We start from the raw sequence: 20,657 nt of genomic DNA on the forward strand, positions 1-20,657 counted from the left end.
CCTTGTGAAAGGGATATGATAAAGAAGTCCCGTTTGTGGTTGAGCATGCCACTAACACTTACTCTTTGCCTTTTGTCAAGTTGGGAGATTCTTTCTTAACCACTGCCCACTGCACAAACTTTTGGATAAAGTCTGAGAGCTTTAAGGGCAGGTTGATACTGTGTCCATTTAGCAGAGTAATAGCAGTAGGTTTACCCCTAGGGCTTTTGAGTATCCCAACCATGGGTTTATGGCTGGATTCACAGTACCAGTGAATGCAGTTTTAGCCATGTTTAAATGAGATTTCTTTCAGACAATTGTGTGTGGATGACAAACTGTCAAACAGATGCCATGCAGAAGCAAAATCTAAACCACTAGCACGTGAATGATACACAAACCATGAGAAATGATGTGTTTGTATCGAGAACTGTGCTATTTCACACAGTACTGTTTGATGCTTATACCTTAGGTGAATTAGAATTGAAAATCCAAATTCAGGACTCCATTTCAGTAATCAGTTTTCAAGAGCTCACTAGCCAGATGTGTCCATACTGGACAGCCAAGCCATAGAACATGCACATCATCACAGAAAAGTTAGGACAGTGCTATATAGAATGAGAAAATAATTTGGGCTAATTCAAAGAAGTCTGTTTCTTTAAAATTACGTAGAGGAGGAGTCAATTCAAATAGTAACAACTAATGTCCCTAGGAGACAGACTGGATGAGTGGTTTTGTAAATTTGGAATGGGGAGCATCTAGTCAAAGAATAGTAGGAAATATGATTCCTGAGAGGACTGGAGCATGTGTGAGGGATCCTTGGAATCTTAGTAGAAGGGATCTTCTTTTAATTAGATAGAAGAGATGAGTACAAACAGGTAGGCTTCAGTTCCTTCAAATCTATGTTAAGCAACTTGCTGAGGTGCGAGAGGACGTGAGAAGGAGTTTTATTCCACTGACTGAGAATACATGAGAAGATGTTATTCCAGATAATATTAGGAAGCTAGTTAACTATGGGAAACAATTGTTTTGTAGGCTAGCAGATCATTTTGAGGTTGGTGATCAAACTTTTATTATGTTATCAAATCTGAATGTATATGTGTCTTAGTTTGCTTATGTTTTCATGTTACTGTTCATCATCGAAGGAAGTCAGTACAGGAGCTCAAACAGCAGGGCAGGAACCTGGAGGCAGGAGCTGATGCAGAGGCCATGGAGGGGTGCCACTAACTGGCTCACAAACTGGCTCACTCCCCCTTCAATCACTAATTAAGAAAATGCTCTCCAAGTTGGCCCACAGCCAGATCTTAGGGAAGCGTTTTCTCCGTCGAGATATACTCCTCTCACATTACTATAGTTTGTGTCGAGTTGGCATAAATCTGGCCAGCCCAACCCGTATGTGTACTTGTGTGCTTATTTCCTCTGGTTGCTCTGGTGAAAGTACAGAGAAAGCAATTAGTTGGACTTTTGTGGGTTGGAATTTAGCCAAATAGGTGCTGTGGGAGACCAGAGGTAAGGCAGTTGTGGATTTTTGCAACAGACTGTGATGATGGCATCTGTTTGAGAAAAGGGGAAGTGAAAACAAGAAGGGTTCCATGGATAGAAAGTGAAGGGATTAATGGGCCGAGGTTGTGTGAGGTCAGGACAATTACAGTAAAGGTCATAAGCAAGTAAACTGAGAGGAATAATAGGTCACAGTCAGATGCTTGATTTGACTTGTGTTAGGTGGTGGGGTTTCCATGCTGAAACATCTAGGATATTATTGAGGAAGTGAGGCCTAATACCAGAGCTTAATCTCTAGCTTCCACTTGTATGTGCACATATGTATGGCTACATACATATGCACACAAATAAATAAACCTCTGGTGATGCAAGGCAATCGTGGCTGAGAACTACCATGAGCTACAAAGACTGTTCAGGTGAAGTGAAAGACATAGAAATGTCTGCTGCCCACAGAAGGCAGAAAGTTGGGGCAGGGTGGAAGAAAGGAGAGAGAAGGTTGGATTATGAAATAATTTATTCTATTTTCTAATCAGTGTCATAAGAGAGCATCCAATGATAATTTGCAAACAGTTTCTGGAATCTTCTGGCCATTAAATAGTTCTATTTTGTATTTGCTAAATTCTGTCTTTCAAGACTTATGGGAAAGAGAGAAAATGTTCTTGTACTCAATTTGCATCAGATAGGGATTGCTTTGTTTTCCTACTCTGATGATAACTGACATGAGAAAGGGAGTAGCTGTACGACTGCTCCTAAATGACACTTACCTACCTGCCTTTGTTCTGCTCTGTAAGATGGATTCCCCATTAAGTATTTTATCTGAGGCACTCCTGGTTGTCTTCCTTTATCTCCACTTTCATCCTTTTTATTCTTCTCACTGGTAATTTCCAAACAAAATCACTGTGTTCTCTGAAGATAAAAATAAAGACAAAAACAAAACTAGATTACCAACAGAAGAAACTAGGATTTGGATTCCATCTTCTCCTTTCTTTATTATTTATAAGTGTAGAAAAGCCCTGTTCCATAGCCATTTGCTAAATGCCTTCTAGCTTGAAGTCTGTCCTCATTGTCACTAGGAGAGTGGCCAATTAGCTCAGGACTTTTTCCATCCTAATAATATGAAAAGTCTTGAAGCACACATGGGAAGTCCTTAAGTCTCAGACAAACTCTGAAATGGTTGATTGTCCCCGACTGTGGAGGACAGTCCACCTAACTAAGGAATGTATAGCTTTGGAAACACAGGAAAACAATGTATGCAGTCAACCAATTATAGTAAGAATATAAACAAAAGCATAGGCTTCTTGAATCATAAAATCTGAATAGTTGTCAGATGGTAATTTTAGGGCATTAGAAAACAGGAGAGTATGTTGTGCCCTTAAAAAGTCTTAAGCCTGTGGCTGGAGAAATGGCTCAACTGGCTCAACCTAAGGACCTGGGTTCAATTCCCAGAACCCTCAGGGTAGCTCACAACTGTCTGGAACAACAGTTCTAGAGGGACCCAGTTCCTCTTCTGGCCTCCAAGGGCACTAGACACACATGCAGTGCACAGACATACATGTAAGCAAAATATCTATACATATAAAAATAAAAATATTTTTAATAATTAAAATCTAAGCCCTTTGTAAATTTGCTTTTAAGTATTACTATTTTTTTACTGTGTATAGGTGTTTTGCATGCATGTATGTATGTGCACCATATGCATGCTTGGTGCTTGCAGAGACCAGAAAAGAGCATTGGAGCCCCCTAGAACTGGAGTACAGAAGGTTGTGATGTAAAATGTGGGTGTTGGGAATTGAACCCAAGTCATCTGCAAGAGCATCAAGTGCCCTCAACTGCTGAGCTGTCACTCCAGCCCCAGTAAATTTGCTTATAATTCTCTTTCTCAATTGACTATACTTGAACCAACCCACTCTTGGAATAGATCATTATGTTGCATTGTCAAGATTATTCAAGATACTCATCTTTACTTGTAGTTTTTTTTTCACTTTTGTTAAGGAGGTATAGGTACATCTTCTCAGAACACTTGAAACCAGTCCCGCTATTTTTTAAGTTGGCTTTAAATTTAACTTACTCGGAACCTAACCATGTTACTTCCTGTCTTGCCTTCATGCTTTAGAACACCATATAATCTGGACTTGAAATGGTAGGGATTTCCAGTATGGAGGTAGGAAGAGGATGATTGATGACTATATCACTTGCTAGAACTCAGAAAGCTTGCACTGACATCTGAGAGATCGGGCCATAGGAAGCTATGCTGTAGTGTGCCTATGGCTAGCTCCGTCTGCTCATTGACACAGTTCCTCAGCACTGTGAGTACTGTCTTCCCATAGGGTTTCCTGTCTGCTTCAGTCCCTCTACACAACAACACCGGAGCCCTTGCTCTTGGACATGTGCACCTTATTAAGGGTCTAGAATATTTGCAATCCAGATCTCCTACTGACTGAAAATCTGAGAATATTATCCCAGTAAAGCAGTGTTTCCCACAGCTAGGTATCTGTGGATTTCATTCTTTTTAAAGGTGGCTGCAAAATTCGCGTGCAGGGAGACTGGACCAGAGAGCGCCACTTTGAAATTCCTGATGAAGAACACTGTGCAAAGTTTCTCTCAGAAGTCCTTGCGGCTCAGGAAGGTAACTCAAGACTCAGCAATTTTCTTTCCACTATTTCAATGGGAGTAAAATATTGACACGCCCACTCAGAGGAACATAACGTAGCCATTAACAAAACCCCCTGCCCCTTGAGCCCTGATAGCTGATTTTTTTTCCCTTCAGGAATGAAGCCAGGATGGATTAAGGAACAAGTCTACCCAGCTCTAAAAAGAAAGTCAGTGGCATGGCATGCAGTTTACTGCAGCCTGTAATCCCCCTCCCTCTGCCCCCAGATGACTCAGAGCTGTTGGTATTTCCTTAGTCTCTTCCATTCCTTTCTAGAATTGTGCTGACCATGCACTCAAGGACTTTGAATAAATAAATAGCTCTGGGTTTTAATTTGGTAATGGTCTTCCCAGTTTCTGACCTACATCTTATCTTCCCAGCTCAGTCACAGCTTCTTGTTCCAGAACAAAAAGACTCATCTAGCTGGTACCAGAAATTAGACACTAAGGATAAACCTGCTTATTCAGGTATTGAAAAGACTCCTTTATCTCTGGTTGCTGTGATCATTTTAGAGTCTGTAGATTGTATTAGTTCAAATTAATTGGTTGTGTGGAGTGATTTTACTGAACCCATGACCATGAATTAATGCTTCACTCTATGATATAGTAGTTCTTTATAAGCCAACTTGGCAAAATAAGGTTAGAAAGTACAGAATCCACAGCCAGACAGCCTAGGTTCAAATGTCAAGTCAGTAAAATACTGACATGAAACTTACAAATTATGTCATCATTCTCGAGTGACTCAACAACTCTGAACTTCTGTTTCCTTCTCTACATTGTGGAAAGATTTTTAATGCTATATACCTTATGAAGTTATTTTAATGTAAGGAAGACAAATGATAATTCCTTCTGTAAATGTTGGCTTCTATTATTCAGGGTCAAGATCAGTATAAATTTCTATCATTACAGTTAGTGTGTCAGTGCTTCTGGGATGAATATGAGTCTTACCCTAATATAAGTGATTCTTACCCTTGTGGTATCCTCCTGTTTAGCAACATTACTGATCATAAGCAAACAAAAGCCTTGCCTATCCTGGCTATGTTGGAGAGTCTCTGGATCTTCAGTTTGACTTTGGATCTTGTATTCTTCAGGGCTGCTTGGATTTGAGGATAATTTTTCATCTATGCATTTAGAAAAGAAAATGAACACACAAAACCACCCCACAGCAATTCATCGGGAGCCACCCCCTCCACCTCCTTCAGTGAATAGATTGTAAGTCCCATGTTGCAGCATATGTCTCCCCCCCCACATATAAGAAGCCTACATTTTAGCCGGTTTTTCTTTTGAATCCCTGCTTGATTTGCTAGGCCTCCACGTGAAAAGGAAGCTTCAAACAAGGAACAGCCCAAAGTGACCAACACTATGCGGAAGCTATTTGTACCAAATACCCAATCTGGGCAGCGAGAGGGTCTCATCAAACATATCCTTGCAAAGCGAGAAAAAGAGTATGTCAACCTCCAGTCTTTCAGGTTTGTCTTGTCTTCTACTCACTGAGTCTAAAAATTTAGATATAGCAGTATTTTAATTTGTAAAAATATTAGCTTCATTAAGAGTCAAAGCACACTGTAAGGCAATGATCATCTGACTCCAGCACGTGTCTCTACTGGCCAAAAGTGTATATATATCTAAAATCATGAAGCAGCTATACTTTCAATTTCCTAACTGCTAATGATACCATGTCTACTAATATTTCTGTCCACACTTAGAGAAACAAATCAAACCCACATATAATAGAAAATTGTCCTCTCACATCTTCTATAACAATATGTCTCATCTTGCCTGTTGAATCTTTGCAGCCAGTGCTGAAAAATTAAAGTTCATTATTACCATAATTTACTGTTTCGATGAATTAACTAAACTTTCACCCAGCCCTCTTGATTGGAAGTTCTATCCTGATTCCTTTCCTATTAGTTTTCATTGCACCTTGGCTCATTAGCAACCCCTTTTCTGGACCCTGGTATATGCGATGTAAAGGGGAGGAGATGAGGCATGGCAAGTATCCCCAGTGTGTTACTCACGGGCAGAATATGCCTTTCTAATCCAAGATTCCAGTGCCACCTGCTACCCTACCAGGCATCATTTCCTCGAATTCAGTCACAACTGCAGTTCCTCATATTCTACACAGCGCTTATGTGTGAACATTTAAGACGGTCACATGAGTCATCTCTTCTGCCTTCCTGCTTAGTGTACTATCTGCCTCATCAAAATTTCCCAAACAGTTGTCCTCATGATCCTCAGGAAGTAGTTTTTTTTTCAGTTTAGCTAGAGCTCCTTACAGAACAGTTGTCCATATTAGATATGCCCAGCACAAAGATACCTCTTTCCCTTCCTAACCTAAAGCTCTCCCTTAATGAATTTGGATGGTGTTTAATTGAGTGGAAATTTGGCAAAACAGTTAAGTGCATTTGTTTGAAATATGGACCTAGTTCCTTTTTGTTGATTCACTTGATGTAAAATAGAGAGAAAATAAACCTATGCCTTTGTATTCTACGAGCAAATTTTTTTCTTATGTATCTGGCAAAATACTTTGATGAGTTACGTTAATCAAGATACCCTTTCATAGAAGTGTTAAAAGCAGTATTGTGTGTTCATACTTTATCTTTGTTTTCAAATTAATTTTTTGTTGTGCTGTATTAGATTTTTTGTTGGAACATGGAATGTGAATGGCCAGTCTCCAGATAGCAGCTTAGAACCTTGGCTGAACTGTGATCCAAATCCTCCTGATATTTACTGCATTGGGTAAAGACCACTTCAGGACCTTCCTTTTCCTCTATTTGGTATTAATGTAACATGACTTGGGCCTCTCTCTCTCACCTTTGTGTATGTGCTTGTGTATGTAAATGTTTGTAAGCGTGTACATGTGAGCACCATTGGGCATCTTCCACAATCACCATCTCTTCTTTCCTTTTTATTTACCTATTTCATTCATGTATATAATGAATTTTAGTTGTTTCTACCCCCATTATCTTCTTTGTCTCCTGCTGAAACCTTTCTTCCTAACAAGTCTCCCTCCTACGTTCATGTCTACTTTATATACATAACCCACTGCGTTTAGTTGGAGTTTCTTGTGTGAGCATGGATGGGAGATTATTTACTGGCACATGAGCAACATATCTGTGGCTATACCACTAAAGAAAGTGTCAACCCTTCTACCAGCAACTATTAACTGCCCATTGTCCATCAGAGAGGGGTAGGACCTCATGAACCCCTCCCCTGTCCATGATGAAATGTTGATGGGCCCAATCTTGTACAGGTGTTATGCAGATAACCACAGCTGTAGTAAGTTCAAGGGGAGCAATGACTGTGTCATCCAGAAGATGTCTTTTGCTGTACGTGTCCCGATCTTCTGGCTCTTACATTCTTTCCATATCCTCTTTGACATGTTCCCTGAGCCTTGGAATGTGTGATGTAGCTTTCCCATAGTGGCAGAGCACTCCACCATCACTAATTCTCAGCACTTTGGCCAGTTGTGAGTTCCTACATTAACTGCTACCCACTTCTATCTACCTTATTTTTTTGAGACAGGGTCTCTCCACTGAACCAGGAGTTTGCCTAGAGATCCTCCTGTCTTGCTGGAATTGCATACATATGCTTAGACACCCAGCTTTTTTTTACTTGAATGCTGAGGATTAACCTCATGTCCTCACACTTGTACAGCAAGCACTTTACTTACTGATCCAGTTCCCCATCCCTGGTCTTCCTATGTTTTCTAAAACTTGTTTGGTAAAAACTTGATGTGGACTATATATGAGGGCTAATTTGTGGGTCAAAAGAAAAAATGAACGAAACACAAAGGAAACTGCTCATCCTAGAAACAGATGAGATAAATTCTCATAGTGATTATTAAACGGTTATAAAAGAAAAGTTTCACTATTAACCCTAAGAGATTTTTGATTGTTATTAGTTTCTGCATAATCTATGAATAGAGTGGTGGGGATTCTTTAGAAAAACTACGTGTGTTTTATAAAATTTATCTTGCCTTTTTTCCTTTACCTAATGTCTCAGCAAATGGGAAAGAGGATAGCCAAAAACTTGTGGGCTGTGTATAGCTCCTGCATCCATTTTTCCCTCAGATTCCAGGAGCTGGATTTGAGCACAGAAGCCTTTTTCTACTTTGAGTCTATAAAAGAGCAAGAATGGTCCATGGCTGTGGAAAGGGGTCTGCCTTCAAAGGCCAAGTATAAAAAAGTAAGCTGCACTGGATTCTCTTTTTCAGTACATAACTAAGTAAACCTCACTGGGAGTTATCCCATTTTCTGAGCCTCTTCCAAAAGGTTTGGTAAATAGCTGAATTCTTCCCCATATGATATACTGTGCTATAGCAGACTACCATAGTTACTTCTGGGATGGGGGAAGCATAAGCTTTCTGTTCATAATTTTTTATCACTTAGGTAGTTTTTAGAAGAAAACCATTTATTGTTTTTACATTAATAATTCAGAATAATTACATATAAGCTAACTGATCTGTCTGTGTAATGAAAGTTTACAATTGTTTTCCAACATGGCCAAAATTAAATGCCTACAAGAAAAGCAGAATGAAGCCTATGGGTGCATAAAGTATGCTTTACATTCAGAACAAGAATAGCAATACAGATTTAAACAAATTCTAGACTTCTTTGTAGGTAAAGAATAAAGTTGAGGAGCTGGACAGATGGCTCAACAGTTAACAGCACTGACCGCTCTTCCAGAGGACCTGGGTTCAATTCCTAGCCTCCACATGGCAGCTCATAACTGTGTCTAATTCCAAGATCTAACACCCTCATGCAGGCAAAGCACAAATACACATAAAATCAAAATAAATAGTTTTTAGAAAGTGTGTGACACAACACCTAGCTATTTATTTAAAAAAAGAAAAATAATAAATTTGACTTTAGCAAGGTGGTCCAATTTGTTAGTCTTTAGAAGATATCTGATAGATGCATTTAGCTACTAGGAGAGTTATTTTCATTTTAAGATGACTATTCTAATCTCAAAAGGAGTAATTTAATGTTCTTCTATGCTCTTGAACAATGTATGTAGGTGGCATAAATCGTGAAGTTGTTACAGCTCTCTAGCTCAAATTTAGACCAAAAATAATCAAAATTCAAAGGATCACTGTTTGTAGATTTAAATATCTGAGACAATGAGAAATCAGAGTCTAGGAGGGAGAAGGAAGAACAATGGCTTGTTCTTTACTATTTGAACTTTTCATGTACTATCCATAGGCTACAGAGTGATTTAAAAAGAGAGCTAAAACTGGGAATAAGAGTTCGTGGTAGAGTACCTGCATAGCATGCTCATGATCCTTTATTTGATCCCCAGTCTGACAAATAGAAACAGAGAGAGGGGAACAAACTTATGCATTGCCCTCAGAGATTCTGACTTTTATTAATCAAGTTGAGACTAGAACTTCCACAGAGAACCTTGGCTTCCAGTTTATGGGGTATAATAGGAAATTAGAGGATGCAGATCCAGATTTGGACATCTTTGTTGATCATTCTAGGAAGGTAGCTATGTAGCAGAGAGTGATGCTCTTATTAGCTGTTTGTAACTCCCTGAAACTCATAGGTTCAACTAGTCCGCCTTGTGGGGATGATGCTTCTTATATTTGCCAGAAAAGATCAATGTCGGTATATCCGTGATGTTGCTACAGAAACAGTTGGAACTGGAATCATGGGGAAAATGGTGAGTTACTTTGGCAATTAATTTAATTACTGATTATATCTATGTGAAATTCGATTACACCTTGTGATCCCTAATTTGATAATGACTTTTGCTAACAGGGAAACAAAGGTGGAGTAGCTGTGAGATTTGTATTTCATAATACCACCTTCTGCATTGTCAATTCCCATCTGGCTGCCCATGTGGAAGAGTTTGAAAGAAGGAATCAAGATTATAAAGACATCTGTGCAAGAATGAGTTTTACGGTCCCCAATCAGGCTTTCCCACAACTGAATATCATGAAGCATGAGTAAGTGCTTACCACTCCATGGCCTTTGATAGAGAGGTAACCGTGATTAAATAGAGTAAGAAGCTATGGAGCTGTGGAGAGTGGGGGATTTAGGCCACAAAGAAAAGAATGTTATTTAGAAATAGCAGATTCATAGGCTGGAGACATGGCTCAGTGGTTAAGAAATAGGAGATCCACTGAGGCAGAGAAATTAGGTTTGGCATTGGGGTAAGAAAGGTTTGTATTAATGTCACTTCTAAAATAATGCTGAAGGAATCTGTGCATTAGTGTCATTTTTAAAAATGAGGTAGAAGTGTGATAATAGGAGATAAAATGAATTAACATGGCTTAGAATCCTCTTCTCCCCAGCCAGTCCTCTCTCCAAAGGAGACCATCTTTAACATTTGAGTGTAGAACTTTCTAGAGCTGCACTGTCTAATATGATAGCCAGCATCTGACTTTTGGTATTTGGAAGTCATTAGTCAAACCGAGAGGTTGGTAAGCAAAAACTATATTAGATTTTGAAAATTTATTAGGGGAAATGTGGGATACCTTAATTTGCAAAATGTTAATCACACATTAATGACTTGGATGTATTGCATTAAATAAATCATTTTTACTTTTATATTTTAAGTGCAGCTACTAGGAAAGTTAAAGGCTATGGAGGCATGCATCATTTCACTGAACAGTCTCTTCTAGACTTCTCTCCATACATATACAGACACACATACTTGTTTCATGAGAACATATTGCCCTACTTATCTTTACAACATTGTGTCTGCAGATCTACATTATTCTTTTTAACCACTGTGATTATTAGAAACAGGATGGCAGTAATAGGTCTGCAAAAAATGGGGTTTCATAAGGACAGGAGCAGAAATCCATTGAGGAGTGGGCTCAGTGCTGATAGAAAATAATCAGTTGTAAAGAAATGAATTGGTCTTTGAAATTCTGAGAGGTGATTTGGAAGAAATAGTGTGAGATGAGAATTACAGTAAGTAAATCAAAAGATAATTTAGGATTATTAGAAGCAATGGATATTAGGGTAATTAGGGAAAGAGTGATATTTGAATGTCTCCATATTGTTTCAGCAGTTAGGATCATATAGAATTCTGTTTCATGGTGACAAAGTCATGACTCAAAATTTATAATCATGAAGTCCCCAGTAATTCTGTAAATTTATTTCCCATGAGTCCATTGCCTTTGAGAACTTGAGGTGACTCAAAAGGGACCCATTTTGATGTGGTAATTTCAGGGTCTTAGCATGTCTCAAGTCCTGGTGCTGTGTTGTGATTGAGGACTAACATGTCTGCTTTCTTCTTTACTGGAACTTGAACTTCAGATCTTAAACAGATGTAGCAAAGTTGGCTACACTGGAGAGCCGGACTTAATTTTCCTAGTGGGCTCTGTCAGTCCTTTCCACCGTCCAAACCATAACACAGTGCCTACAAAACCTCAGGTCTCTGAGAGGCAAAAGGCATCAAGATTCTCTTCGCCTAGAGACCTGGCAGGCAGCCAGACAAAATTTTGAAGCTAATCCAGCAAGTAAACTGCATGCTTCTCAGTCCATTAACTCCTTGGCTTCCAAATCCCATATGTATACTGTATTGCTCCATTCTCATTCCATTGTGTGTGATGTGCCTATTTTTGCAGCTCTTTTGTGATCTATTGCCTTTCTTAGGTACTGGCAGTACCTTCCCCCTAAAGAATTAATTATAGCTTTAAACCCCTTGTCAGTGATAAATAGATCCTTATAAGTAGTCTACCCATTTTCTTCTCTCTGTTCACCTCTGATTGACTTTAATGCTAATTACTGCTATTCTAATCTGTTTCTTGATCCTCAGTGTTGTCATTTGGTTGGGAGACTTGAACTACAGACTTTGCATGCCTGATGCCAATGAGGTGAAAAGTCTTATTAATAAAAATGACCTTCAGAAGCTCTTGAAATTCGACCAGGTAAGTGAATTTTCGATGGCAGAGATTGTGAAGATTATGAGGTAGACACATGGTAGGCATGGTTTATGTTAGAAAAAGATGCCAAGTTCATACTGTCTCATAAGATATTGCGGCTGAGGATATATAGATTTGGAGTGCTTTAAGTGCTAAGATTCAAGGGAGATAATATTGGTGACAAAAAGCAAATGTAAAATTCTTTTAGCATGTCGTTATCAGGCAGAAATTTTAGAGATTTATATACATGGGTTGCAGAATGGATGAGGTTAATTGGAGTATACTTCCTAGAGGAAATGGTCTTCCACTGTATTGATGTGGTTTAGCAGATGCAACAGGGAAAATTGTTCTATGATTATTTGACAGGCTGAGCAACAGCTTGGAGGTAAAAGAGAGAGGAAGGCCCTGTTAAAGAGACTGGGAAACTAATAAAAGAAGTTTGTTTGGGATGAATAGCATAAGCTATAATCTAATAGGAACTGGTTGATAAGTTGCTGCTAACTGGTATTTAGTTGTCGATGTTAAAAACCAGTGGAAAGGGCTGGGAAGGTGGCCCAGTGGATAAAATGTTTGTTGCACTAGCATCAGGACTTAACTTAGGATCCTCAGTACCCATGTAAAAGCCAGGCACAGTAGCATGTATCTGTAACCCCCACTATGGGAAAGAGAGGTGTATCCCAAGGGCTTGCTGGCCAACCAGCCTAGTCCAAACAGTGAGCTCCTTGTTCAATGAGAGGCCCTGTCCCAAAATATAAGACAGAGAAGTGATTAAAGAAAACATCCTGATATCACCCTCTGACCTCTGCACTTTCCCACATGGACGCCCACACACATATAAACAAACAAGAACAAAAGTCCTTGTGAGAAAAGTATTGATTATGCAGTGCTCAGACAAAACCTGATATTCAATAAACGAGTCTCTATGAATATAAGCCTCTATGTTGATGTGTAAACCTGGTAAATGAGTTGAAATTTTATTTTCATATTTTTTTTTCTTTTTGAGCTACAGTTTCACTATCAAACCTATTCTAGCCTGAAACTACTTGTATAGCCCAGGACTGGCCTTGAACTTATGATCCTCCTGCCCCTACCTCCTAACTGCTGGTATTACAGGTACATGCCAACCCACCTTGAACATAAAAATAAACTTTTGGAATATAGGCACTGGACAATAAAATGAATGTTCTTTCATGTCATCTTATATTTGATTAATATGTATTAATTGCACATGGTCATTGTGTTTATTGTGATGTATCAGCATGGAGAGTCAGATTCAGCGCCTGGGATCTGGGGATGTAGCTCAGTGGTAGAACACTTGCATAATCTGTGTTATGCTGTGGGTACAATCTACAGCACCATAAAAATCACTCAGGTTATTTTCATGCTACCTCCCCTCACATCCTACTTTCTGATTACCACTATTCTACTATCGGGTTGACTACTTTTGACTTTCACGCCTGAGAGCTAAAATGTAACATTTGTCTTTGTATGTCTGGTGTATTTCATTTAACACAAATTATGTCTAACCCCATCCATTTTGCTACAAATAACAGTATTTCATTCATTATGGCTGAATAGTATGTGTGTGTACCATGTTTCCTTCATCTAGTCAATATTAACAAGTACTTTTCTTGGTTCCTTATGTTTAGCTATTATGATAATGCCACAGTAAATATATGTGTACATATCTCTTCGGTATGCTGATTTCACTTCCTTTGATTATGTACCCAGAACATCATGGTACAGGAAGGAAGTTAAATGCTTCCTACTGAGGAAAGGCAAAGTTATGACTTGATTTAAATGTCTTTAAATCCTTATGACTGCCTTTTGCCACAGTAAAAATTCAGGGATTTTGCAGCACAGTAGTTTTTAGTGAGTCTTTCTTGGCTATCTACCTTTACACGGAAGTTGAATGGCTACTTTGTATTTCCTCCTCTTTCTTGCCTCCAGAAAGGGTACAGTTGGGATAAATGTTGAGTCTTGTGGAACTCTGGTAAAATATCTGAGTGAGGATAATTTTTACAACACTGGATTATAAGGCAGGAGAAGTGAGTACTTGCCTTGCAAGCATGAGGACCTGAATTTGGATCCCGACATCCACAGAAAAAGCCAAGCATGGTCACATGTACCTGTAACCCCAGCTTTAGCAGGTGGTAGTGGAGACAGGAGGATCACTGTGTGTATTGTGTGAGTATGGGTTGGTGCATGTGCGTGTAGTGCCCATGGAGGCCAGAAGAAGGCTGTGGATACCTTGGAGCTGAAGTCACAGGTAGTTGCGACCCATCCAACAAGTGTGGGTCCTCTGGAAGAGCACTTAGCCACTGGACCGTGTCTATAGCCCTGACTCACCCACTGAAACTGGTTTCAGAAGTTATTCTTTCAAGGTGTCTGTGGGTGTTTTGTTGTTGTTGTCATTGTTGTTGTAATTATAATTATGCTAGGTCATGCCTGCCCAGTTCTAAACAATGTAGGATTATTCAGAGTCCTTGTTTCCACAATTTTATCTTGGCCATAATTGGCAATAAAATGGCAATGTGCTAATAGCAAGGGTTGTCAGAAGGTGAGTTCTGATGCTATGGCAATGTTGACATTGAATAAAAAGGATACACAATCTTATCTGTATTTTTCCACAGTTGAAAAGGCTGTAAAACTGGATGCCTAGAAAGGGAACAGTGGCCATTCACCCCGATTATCACCTCTGCTAATGTGGTGTTACTGTGCTTATGTGGTGTTTCTTTCTGTCTGTAGTTAAACATTCAGCGCACACAGAAAAAAGCCTTTGTGGACTTCAATGAAGGGGAAATCAAGTTTATTCCCACTTACAAGTATGATTCTAAAACTGACAGATGGGATTCCAGGTAAAGTGATAAGAACCTTCTCACAGAAAAGGTTAAGGCTTGATCTTTTCTGTATCCTAGCATTGTTTTTTTATAACATTCAATATGCAGAAAGGGAAATCTAATGGCTCAGTGTAGGGGAAAGATCACATACTCAAGATACTGTTGTTACAGAAGAGTATTTCAAACTGAGCTTATATTAGGAAAGTATTAATTAGATGTCGGGGCTGGTGACACTTTATGAATTCTGCCTCTGGTACCCTGTTTCTGTCACCTCTGCAAACTAGTGATTTTTGCCTTCCCAATCTTATTCTTTTTTCTTAGCCCCCTCTCCCAAACTGCTTCTCTGCTACTTAACTTTGGATACCAGAAGGTGAGAACAAAGAATCATAAGCAATTCTAGCATTGTCATTCTTGGTCCTGAGAACATTAGAATCCATTGGTAAGGGGCTGGAGAGATTGCTCAGAGGCTAGCATACTTGGTGTTCTTACAGAGATCCCAAGTTCAATAACTCCAGCTCCAAGAGATCTGACACCTTCTCCTGGCCTTTGAGGAAACCTGCATATATATATACACATATAAATGAAAAATTAAAAATAGATCTTAAAATAATCCATTGATGGCTTCTTAGAAATCCTAATGTCTGAAGCCAAAAACAGAGAACTTTACTTCTTGGAGTCCCTTTGATTTCCTAATTTCACCAGCAAAGTTGCCCTGTCAATAAATCTTTAACTGCTTGTCCCCTACATACTGTTTTTTCTAGTTTCCTGAGTAGTTCAGAATCTTGAAAGACAAAAGAATCCATGGGCATACGCATCTGCTCAGACTCTGAGAGCATTGGATGGGGTGCTGGGGGCGGGGGTGAGGGTCCCGTGTTCCCACGGAGCAAGTCAACAATTGAAAAGGGACACCAAGGGACCTCTTTTACTTTGTTTTGCTTCTGCCACTTAACATTCAGCTCCAGAGCTACTGATCAGGAATTTTTAGTCACTTACTAGATCAAGTGTACAAGGCGTTTCTATTTTAATGAATGATGAATAAGTTTTTCTTGCCCTGGATATTCCGTGGACTGTTCTAGTCTCAGGCTTGCGTGCATGCATGTTAGTTCATCTCGATCAAAGAAGCTAGATGTATTCATCAAAGTCCAGGCTTCGAAGAGAAAGCTCTACTCTTCTCCAGAGATTAAACCCAGTCTTTCAATAGAGGATGCCAGTTTTCTTTTCATTTTTTATCTAAACTAGAAACAAACTTCTTTTACACATCAATCCCAGTTTCCTCTCTCCCCCTCCTCCCCTGCCCCCCATCGATCCCTATCCCACCCCCTTTCTGCTCCCCAGGGAGCGTGAGGCCTTCCATGGGGGATCTTCAAAGTCTGTCATATCATTTGGAGCAGGGCCTAGGCCCTCCCCCATGTGTCTAGGCTGAGAGAGTATCCCTCTATGTGGAGTGGGCTCCCAAAGTCCATTCGTGTACTAGGGATATATACGGATATATACTGATCCGATCCACTACCAGGGGCCCCATAGATTTCCCAGGCTTCCCAACTGAGGATGCCAGTTTTCAACTCAATTAGTTGTCTATTATGAAGTACCATTGCAGTCAGGTGGAGCAAAGGAAGAAAAAATATTCAGAATGGAACCCCAACCTGAGAAGACTATTTTAAGAAGATGCTGTTCCATCTTTCCTTGTGGTGACATTGTTTTATGATACAGACCTAAATTTAGGAAAACCATCCATCCACTAGTTGATACTAGGCACATACTTTGTACTGGGCAGCAGTACTAGTTGTTCAGTGGCTGACAAGCAGACAGGCCATTATCAGTGCTTGCAATGTAGAGAAGAAGGTGGTGGGGTCCTGCAGGAAAGAGAAGTGTGTGCCCCATTAGAAATTATAAAAAGAGGTCTAATGTGATTCTAAACCAATGTGTGTTACTACATTCTAGTGTGGTATGCTCTGTTTGTGACTCATGCCTTTATTTACAGTGGGAAATGCAGAGTTCCAGCCTGGTGTGACCGAATTCTTTGGAGAGGAATAAATATTAATCAGCTTCATTACCGGAGTCACATGGAACTCAAAACTAGTGACCACAAACCTGTTAGCGCCCTGTTCCATATTGGGGTAAATAGTTGATTACTCATTCATTTGTTTGTGTTAAGTAGCTATTTCCAGAACATTATGTAGATAGAGTGGGTTCGTAATCCAGCATGCCATAAATGTTCTCTAAACAAATAATCATTTGCAGGGTTGAGTGGTTAGTACCCCTCAACTCTCCCAAACACTTTCCTTAGATGTCTTCATGGTTCAGTCTTTTTACTGATGTACAGGTATATTTTATGCCATGTAGGCACAGACTGGTCAGACTAGGACCAGATCTACTCATTAAAGAGAGAGCATCCTGTGTGCTATAGCTCTCCTCAAACAGCATAGGTATTATGTTGTTTTGTATTTGGTTGAATTCTGGGTTGAATTTAGAGTCAGTTAATGTTTTGCCTCTATTGTGAATGCATTTCTCCCTTTTTTAGCTGTGTTATTAGTGTGCAAATTATTTTATAAGCTTGCTGATTTATATGTTGATTATTTCTTGTAGATTTTCCACATATATGGTTTTGTAACCTGTCAGGATATAACTAGTGTGATCCTCACTAGGATGAACTGGGTAGTCTACTACTTGGTTTTGCATTCCAGGTCAACCACTTTGAGACTTTTCCTAAATCCCTACTTCCTAGCCAGGTTGATATCACTTATGATTATTTGTCTTTACAGATGTGTGTCATTATTGGCCCCTTCTGTGATGATAGAAATGTCCTATATCCATGCCAGACATCTGTATATGTCTTTCTGATTAATAGTTTTGTGTATAAGTGTCTGTATATTGTAAATGGTCTCATACTATGTGCTTATCCAAAATTTGCTTGTGATATATAGTATTATCTCTCTATAAGTCATTATGTTAAGATGTAGGTCATTTTCCTTGTATACAAAATTCCTAATTTGTTGGGAATTTCCTTTTCTGAAAAGAATGTATCATGTGGTAAGATTCTTCCCACCATCCTGTTATCCTGGATGCCCCATTAGGTCGAGTCAATCCACTGAGAAACGACTTACTTTTATTGAGTGACTACATCATACTTTAGAGCCTTAGGATAGCTATAATTAGAGGCTGTAAAAACTGCATTACACAAAAATCTACATTACACATTTGTGCCCCAACACTGGCACCAGTGACTTTTAGCAAAGGAGCCAAGTGTTCTGTTGTCAGTTAGTTTCTAAAGATTTGCTGTGTGCTGTCTGAGATGAAGCTCTTCTGAGACAGTGTTTCACCCTGTCCTGGGTTGTGATCTGTTGCAGCACTGACTCTCAGATTTTAGTGGGAATACCTGTTGCCTTGAGAACTTTTTACAAAGGAAAGAGATGAACTCATGAAGCCCATACCTCGAGATTGTGATTAATAGGCCCCGGAACCTGTGATTTTACACCTCAGCCAGGTTGAGTCTGTTGCTTACCTAGTCTTTCTGATGGGATCCACATAGTAGTCTAGACCTTGCCAGGGAGCCAGTTAGAAGAAATGCTCAACTCTCAGAATATTCCTTGTTTCTGTGGCCTTGAAAGTTCTAAAAATACTTTTTCAGAAAGAAAAAATTACAAAACCTTGTAAGAACTTAGGATTCATCTTAGCCTAATGTATACATACTGTGGGGCTAAAGTGATCAATTCTCTGTTCTCTAAGTTATGGCTCCAGTGTGTTTTAAAACACAACTCCCGCCGGGCGTTGGTGGCGCACGCCTTTAATCCCAGCACTCGGGAGGCAGAGGTAGGCGGATCTCTATGAGTTCAAGACTCCAAAACAATACAGAGAAACCCTGTCTCGTAAAAACCAAAAAAAAAAAAAAAACACAACTCCCTAGTCTGTTTAGCTCCGCTGTTTTCCACATTTACACAAATCTTTTTTAACATGGATTTTTGTGAAATTTTACACTTTATGTAAAAAGGAAACTGATGTCTCAAATATAACAAAATGTTACATTACTTATGCTAAATGATAACATTAGTTTTATAAAGTTTTAATACAGCTATATCAGGAAGTTGGAAGTGCTATGTGACCTAGAAACTTTCTTGGCCCATTATTCCAAATGGCTTGTCTGTTGTCATGCTTTTACTCCAGGACATTTTGTGGTGGCCTTTTCTAAAACGGTCGCTGGCTCCATTTATTAACACCATACCTTTCCTGTTATGTAATTGAGCAATTATCTGATTCCTGCCAACGTGCATAGCAACTAATGGATATAAATGCTTTAATCATATTTTCTACAGTTTCACTACTTTATGCTTGTTAAAAGTAGCAGTGGATGGACTTTAGCACTGTCATTTTACACACTGTAAGAAATCATTTTTACTGCAATTATCTCATTTTCTCCACTGTCAGATAATTAACAATGGAGCAAGGAAAAGTGCTTCCCAGAGAGGTACTACTGTCAAGCATCATAGAAATTGCACTTTTCCAGAAATGTAGCCAGTTGACTTTATCTTTCCCTTAAAGTGTGTTTTTATACTGCCTATTATTTTAGTTTGTTTTAGTAACTTTTAAAATTTATTTAGGATTCTTAATGGCAGAATTGATATTACATAAGACTAAATAAAGATCTATTTCCTTTGAGGTAAAAGTTATGGATGAAGCAAATATTACAGTTTTGAAGGTATTGACTGTACCACAGTTTCTTATAAGGGTGTTGCCATAATGCCCAGTTTGAAATTTTTAGATGCTCTCTCATGGAGATGAGCTAGGAGCATGTGGAGCTGAAAATGGTGCCTTCTTCCCTGTTAGGTGAAGGTTGTCGATGAACGGAGGTATCGGAAGGTCTTTGAAGATATCGTACGCATTATGGACAGAATGGAAAACGATTTCCTTCCTTCGTTGGAACTTAGTAGGAGAGAGGTGAGCAAAACTACACAGCTTTCCTTCCTGTCTACTGTCCATTATTAGTTAACACAAAGGAAACCACGTCACTTAAAATGGCATCAAGGCTAACATCTCCACTGGTGTCAGACTGTTTCTTGTCAGCTTTGCAGTTGGGTCGATGGAGGAGCACATGAAGTGTCTTACCCTCTCAGAGATGCAGCTCCCTTTTCTGGATCATATGAGCTCATACACGATAAGCTCTTACAGCAGCACCTAGCAGCTTGAAAGCCCTCATGTTACTTACACTGTTTGGCGCTCAGTTAATGTATCTGAGGGAACAGAGCCTAGTCACAGAAGGAGCACCCTGGGCCACGATCATGTTCATCTCAGATCCCTGGAACAAACAGAGTAGCCTTGAACAGGGTCAAAAGTTACCTAACACCTTCTTTGCTGGTGTTAGCTAAATCACGCATGAAAGTCAGTGCTAGGAAGTTGTCTCAGTCTGTGAATACATGTGGTACATATATGATTAATAATTACCTTATTCTTGATTCATATTGTCTATGAATAATCCAACTTACTTCCCCTACTAGTGATGCATGGTTGTGTCTGTCTGTTATTCCCCAGTTTATGTTTGAGAATGTGAAGTTTCGGCAGCTGCAAAAGGAGAAGTTCCAGATCAGCAACAATGGACAGGTTCCCTGCCATTTTTCTTTCATCCCTAAACTTAATGACAGCCAATACTGCAAGCCATGGCTTCGAGCTGAACCTTTTGAGGGCTACTTGGAGCCAAGTGAGTTTTCTCTTTACCATCGCCTCTGCTTGCCACCACCTTGGCTTAACTTCTAGGTCTCTAACCACTTGTCTCTCACTTGACTGTCTTCATATTAGTGAAACCTCATTGTGTCCCCTCCCTT

The 20,657-nt window shown here is 39.4% G+C and overlaps 1 protein-coding gene across 4 annotated transcripts in view; it reads left to right on the plus strand.

Moving 5' to 3' along the window:
- The window catches only part of Ocrl (OCRL inositol polyphosphate-5-phosphatase), a 54,072-nt gene that overhangs the window by 13,852 nt on the left and 19,563 nt on the right, over positions 1-20,657 (plus strand). For all 4 annotated transcript variants that reach the window (XM_040744572.1, XM_040744573.1, XM_040744574.1 and 1 more), the window contains exons 5-17: positions 3,992-4,102; positions 4,507-4,593; positions 5,217-5,337; positions 5,433-5,594; positions 6,763-6,864; positions 8,199-8,313; positions 9,673-9,789; positions 9,888-10,075; positions 11,899-12,010; positions 14,753-14,862; positions 16,826-16,961; positions 19,666-19,776; positions 20,368-20,533. In XM_040744572.1, the coding sequence (XP_040600506.1) occupies positions 3,992-4,102; positions 4,507-4,593; positions 5,217-5,337; positions 5,433-5,594; positions 6,763-6,864; positions 8,199-8,313; positions 9,673-9,789; positions 9,888-10,075; positions 11,899-12,010; positions 14,753-14,862; positions 16,826-16,961; positions 19,666-19,776; positions 20,368-20,533 (1,638 nt within the window). The remainder of the gene's footprint in view (positions 1-3,991; positions 4,103-4,506; positions 4,594-5,216; positions 5,338-5,432; positions 5,595-6,762; positions 6,865-8,198; positions 8,314-9,672; positions 9,790-9,887; positions 10,076-11,898; positions 12,011-14,752; positions 14,863-16,825; positions 16,962-19,665; positions 19,777-20,367; positions 20,534-20,657) is intronic.

This window comes from Mesocricetus auratus, unplaced genomic scaffold (genome assembly GCF_017639785.1).
Source record: "Mesocricetus auratus isolate SY011 unplaced genomic scaffold, BCM_Maur_2.0 Super-Scaffold_100003, whole genome shotgun sequence".
In the NCBI taxonomy this organism is placed as follows: domain Eukaryota; kingdom Metazoa; phylum Chordata; class Mammalia; order Rodentia; family Cricetidae; genus Mesocricetus; species Mesocricetus auratus.